The 5,489-nt window shown below is 54.9% G+C and overlaps 1 protein-coding gene across 1 annotated transcript in view; it reads right to left on the bottom strand.

The window, feature by feature from the left end:
• Positions 1 to 4,754: 4,754 nt before the first annotated feature.
• The window catches only part of UBOX5 (U-box domain containing 5), a 100,664-nt gene continuing 99,929 nt past the window's right edge, over positions 4,755 to 5,489 (bottom strand). The window contains exon 5 of the mRNA XM_003788056.3: positions 4,755 to 5,115. Within this exon, the coding sequence (XP_003788104.1) occupies positions 4,907 to 5,115 (209 nt within the window). The 3' untranslated portion in view covers positions 4,755 to 4,906. The remainder of the gene's footprint in view (positions 5,116 to 5,489) is intronic.

Genomic DNA, 5,489 nt, shown 5'->3' with positions numbered 1-5,489 from the left:
TTTTATTTTTAGAGATAAAATCTCACTTTATTGCCCTCAGTAGAGTTCTGTGGTATCCTACCACACAGCAACCTCCAACTCCTGGACTTAGGTGATTCTTGCCTTGGCCTGCCAAGTAGCTGGAACTACAGACACCCGCCACAACACCCAGACAGGCATTGCAGTTTGTTGCAGTTTGGCTGGGGCTGAGTTCGAACCCTCCACCCTCAGTATATGGGGCCAGTGCCTTACCCACTGAGCCTCAGGCGTGCCGCCCTACCTGGAGAGTTTCAATATGCCCCTCAAACCAATCAAACAGAATGAACAAAGACAAACAGCTTTTAACAACACCATCGTAACTGTGAAGGAACGGATGTACAGATGTTACACCCAATAACTAGAGGATAAGTGTTTTTTGGGGGAGCACATAACATTCACAAAGCCAGCTATGTACCTGCCACAAAAAGAAGGTGGTTCCAAAAAAATCAACTTAGTACAGATTATGTTCTCTTACATCAATGCATAAAATTAATGATAACAAAAGGATGGGATGGCTAAAGAAAATTCTCACATGACCCCCATGGGCTAGAGCTTGGCTCCCCCATCCCACATCTGAATACATCCAGGCCCTTCCTCCCATTTCCTGAATCCTCTCTTGCCTTATCCTTGCTCAAAATTGGGCCCGCGCAGAATTGCACATGGCAACTGGATTTCCTTCAGCTCTGCTGGAAATAAAATAAATCCAGCACAAGAGAATCAGGATAGGTACCCAGGAAAACTTCCTTACAGAATGCTGGGGTAGCACCCACCACTCAGGGAGCTCAGAGCGGTGGTCTCCTGTGTGCAGGGCACGGGTGTCTACAGCAGAGAGGCTGGGGCTGGACGGGAAGGGCCTCTGATTTGCCAGGGGTCCAGATGACAGGGCCCCATGGGCACAGAGGAGGCCTGGACATCCAGTTGTCCCTGATCTAGCCCCAAGCCCAGTTACTAGAGGGACAGCAGCTGCAAGGAAGCCATGAGGGAGGCCGTCAAAAGACCTTTAGGAAGGGTTGCTAAGGGACTCTACAATGTAAGGTAGTATTCTGGCTATAGCATACAAGGTTCACTCTCTGTCTGAGCCACAGGGTCAGCTCTGTGGGTTACATACACCTGAAGATGCAGCAGGTTCCACCAGGCCATGCCCACAGCCTGTGCCACTCTGGAGATCGAGTCACCCTTCACACTCTCCTTTGCAAGGGAGGGCATGCCTGCAGCAGGGTCGTGCTCAGGTGTGCGGCCTCTGCCTAGCTTCTGTGTATGTATGTTGGGGGACAGGTGAGGTTCAAGCCTATCTGATTGGCTCGGCGCCTAAGGCTCAAGTGGCTAAGGCGCCAGCCACATACACCTAAGGTGGCAGATTCGAATCCAGCCTGGGCCCGCCAAACAACAATGATGGCTGCAACCAAAAAATAGCCAGGCGTTGTGGCAGGTGCCTGTAGTCCCAGCTACTTGGGAGGCAGAGGCAGGAGACTCGCTTGAGCCCAGGAGTTGGAAGTTGCTGTGAGCTGTGAGGCCACGGCACTCTACCCAGGGTGACAGCTTGAGGCTCTGTCTCAAAAAAAAAAAAAAAAAGCCTATCTGATTTAGGCTCTTGCCCCCATGAAGGAGTGCCTCCCTACTCTCCCGAGGGGATAGTTCATAAGATGGCAGAGGAACCGCAGGGCCAGTCCCACCAAGTTCATACTTCAGCCCAGTGCTGTCAAATGGGACTTCCTGGGATGGTGGAGATGTTCTATATCTGTCCTCCAATACCATGGCTGTCAGTACTCGCACTCTCAAGGCCAATCACGAACAACATGTACTCCAGACGTTTGGGAGAGTGGTGTTCAGGATTGTGTTTTGGGAGGATTATGGCCCAAACCCCGTAGCCACACATGACTGTCAGGCACTTGAAATATTGCTGGTGTGACAAATGACTAAGTTTTAAATTTTACTTTTAGTTAATTTAAATAACCACATCTGACTAGTGGCTACTACATCAGACAGTATAGCCTCGGCTCCTTCCCAAGCCAGCCACTTCCGCCTTCCCACTCAGCACTGGAAGGGAAGACCCTGCCAAGGCCAGGTGACAGAGGCCAGGTGAGGCCCAGGGACTTGGGAGGGGGCAAGTAGTTGGGAGTCATCTCCAGACATCTGCTCCCTGAAGCAGGGACCCCACCCCACTGGTCCTCACAATGGCAGCAGCCCAGCAGAGTCACAATACCACAGGCAGGAGGCCCAGCAGCAGCCTTGCAGCCCAGCAGTGGCCAGCAATTTCCTCCAGGGGCAGGTCTCTTTGTCTGCAGACCTACTTACACCAGCCACAGCGTCACAAGACCCTGTTTCCTGGGGGATGAAAAAGCGCCCAGCCTCTCAGTGGCCTCGAGCTGGAAACTTACAGGAGGCGGCAGGACAGGTGTGGGGCTGGGAGAACCTGCTCAGCCCCAGGTACCACAGGGCCCGGCAGCTCCTCTGCCGGCCGGCAGAGGGCGCTGTGACCACTGAGCAGCTCCTCCTCCTCTGCCTGGCCATCTGGTTCTTCTATTTCTTCTGCCTTCAGAACTGACTCTGACCCGACTGCCCTCTGCCAGCTCCGGGCTGAGGGTGTGGGGGGCAGAGTCCAAGTGACCCAGCCCCTTTCAGGGAGGACAAGCCTGGGCCAGAGCCCTGGTTCCAACAGCAGATGGCCAGGCCACACCTTTGCACGTTGCCAGTGGAGATGTAGAGACTGGAGCCCCTGGGCCCCTTCCCCTCACATAGCTGTGGAAGGGCCTCCTGCTCACTGAGGGGATCCCAGTGCCCATGGCCCTAAGGAACTCCGTTCTTCCATCAAGTAAATGACACAGGACAGAGAAGAGAAATGTGCCCCCAAAGAACCTATGATCAGACTAGGGTGTGGACAGTCTCTGGAGGACAATGGGGACACTGCAGGGCTTTGGAGTCCTGTGTGTCTCAGTCACTTCGGCTCCACTCTATCTGCTGGGAGCTGCCTGTGCCTGGCCTTGGGCTCTGATGAGAAATAAACTACCCTCAGACAAGGTGAGAGCAAGAGAAATGTTATTCCCATATTCTAGGGGGGACAGAGAAAGAAGCCCAGGAGTGCTTAGCACAATTCTGGCAAGGGTAGAGAAAACACCACGCTCTTTTGGAAGACATTTGAAAATTAGATAAAAGTGGAAAGACTTCCAAGGACACGGGTGAGTCTCTACCTGGCCCTAGGACAGGTCCTGCCTACCCTGGTGGCTCCCATGCCTGGTTTTCCACCAGTATAGCCTGGGGAGGAGAAGCTGTTGGAAATGCAGATCACCAGGCCCTGGGGGAGGTCCAGGCAGCAGCTCCAGCTCCGGGGCTGCAGAGGCAGCAGCTCTGACCCGGTCTGGGTGCTCTGCACTGACACGCACCCCACATTGGCAGCTCCTGGTAGACAGATGTCCCCAGAGAGAAGGGCTCCCAGAAATCAGAGCCTTAGGAGGAGAGCCAGGCTGTTACCCTAAGACCATGACAAGTACTTTAGGTTCCCCACAACCAAAGAAGAGATTTGCCACCCTCTGGGTCTTTTCTAAAAGACAAGCTCACAGGGAGGGGAAGGCAAGATTCTAGCAGGGCACAAATTTTTTTCTAAAAAAGGGCACACAGGAGGGCAGGGCAGGCCATCAATGCAGACCCTTAAGTCTCAGGTGAGTGCTGGGTCAAGGTTAGTGCTATGGGAATTGGAGGGGAGAGTGCATCTCAGCAGCCAGCTTTTGGGCAAATCCCCTGGGAACTCTCACAAAAGGTAGCCAGACCCCACCCCAGAGGTGGTAATTCCTGGGTCTGGACTGAAGCCCAGGGCATCCTGAAAGGACCAGGAATGTGCAGCCATGACCTGTCACAGGTGCATGAGATAAACTCAAGATAAAATAAGCTATCAAGTGTCTCTAGGCTGCTCCTTCCCAAACCTGCTCACAGGCAGCAGGGATGGCCCCGTATATTTTCCTACTGACATTCTTGAGTGATTGGAAGCTCTTTGATACAGTCAACATTTATAGGGACACATATTTTCCACTGGGACCCCATAAAATTAAGCTTGGATTGAAAAAAAAAAACCATGAACAACTGTTTTTCCTGAAATGGGCTGCTGGGAAAAGGTACTATCCCTCCAGAGAGCAGCATCAGGGGCCAGCTGAGTGGGTGCTGGCCCCTTGCTCAGGGAAGCTCTTGGCCCCCAACCTGCACATACTCCCTGGGCCTCACCCCTGAGGGATTCTGGACTCTAGCCCTAGGTGGAACTGAAAACTTGAGCTTTGGTCCTCTCAGGCCACTGTTGTGAATTACAGCCTGACAGGGCACAGTGACGCAGCCACTGTTCCTGAGGCCCTGTGGCAGTCCTAGCTGTGTGGGTGTAGGTAGGGGACAGAAGCATGACCAGACAGGCCCACAGGAGATGACAACCATCACTTGATTAAGGCTCGGAATGGTCAGCCAGTGGGGGACTGGGGTAGGCCCAGCTCAGACCCCCATGTTCACGTCTGGACACCTGAAGGCCATGGCTTTCTAGGACATGGGAGCCACGGGGTACTGTACACCGTTCACACCACCCTGCTGGAAGGGGTGTCAGCAGGGGCCCCTGCCCAGGGTGGGCTGGCTCCAGCAGGTCCTAGGCTCAGCAGAAGGAGGCCCAGGTCATCATGCTCACGCCTCCCAGCACAACCTATGGCTTTGTCATCCTATTGCCACTTGAACAGGAGCAGAGTGGCCCCACACCCACTCTGGGCCTGTGCTACACTGTGAGGTGACAAAGGAAAGCCCCCTGGAAAAGAGAAGGCAGCTGTGTGCCTGGGACCTGGCCACACCTCAGGGGAGCTGAGACCTGGCTCCTGCCACCCGCTGCTCTTGCCAGCCCTGGTCTTCTCCAGCGGGGGCTGGTCACTCAGAAGTGGACCCGCAGCATGTCCTGGCTGGCAACTGGCTGCTGGCAGGCTGTGCACGTCATGGGCAGGGCGCGCTGCTTCTCACCCAGGCAGGGGCGGCACAGGAGGTGGCCGCAGGGAAGCTGGTACACCGGCTCCTTTTTGCAGTAGGGGGAAAAGATTCTCCTGCAGGAGGCACATTCGGGGCCCGAGATGCTCCCAGGCTGCTCTGGTGAATCAAGGAGTGAAACAGGCTGGCATTAGGGAGCACGGGTCCTCGGTCCAGGCTCTGTCAGAGGGGTAGGGACAGCCCTCCCACAGGCCCTGCAGCTTCACCCTCCCTAGCCCGCGGTGGCTGATGTTGGGAGGGCAGCAGGAGGCCTGGGAATCTCGGAGGCCTCCACTCTGTCATCTCTGACCAACCTCAGTGCGCCCTGGCTGCTGAGGACAGCAGGTAGGCCTGGGCCCTCCTGCCTCGTCTCTGGGAGAGGTATGCCTTCCCTTACATGGGCTGCCAAGGCTGGGACGGCACACAGCTCTCACAATATAAATGGCAGGCATGTGAGATGTGTCCAAAGAAGGGAACAGAGTTATTGGTCTGGT

The sequence above is a fragment of the Otolemur garnettii genome, unplaced genomic scaffold, assembly GCF_000181295.1.
Source record: "Otolemur garnettii isolate 467f Iridium unplaced genomic scaffold, OtoGar3 scaffold00025, whole genome shotgun sequence".
Lineage (NCBI taxonomy): Eukaryota > Metazoa > Chordata > Mammalia > Primates > Galagidae > Otolemur > Otolemur garnettii.
This window is presented reverse-complemented; position numbering and strand designations above follow the sequence as displayed.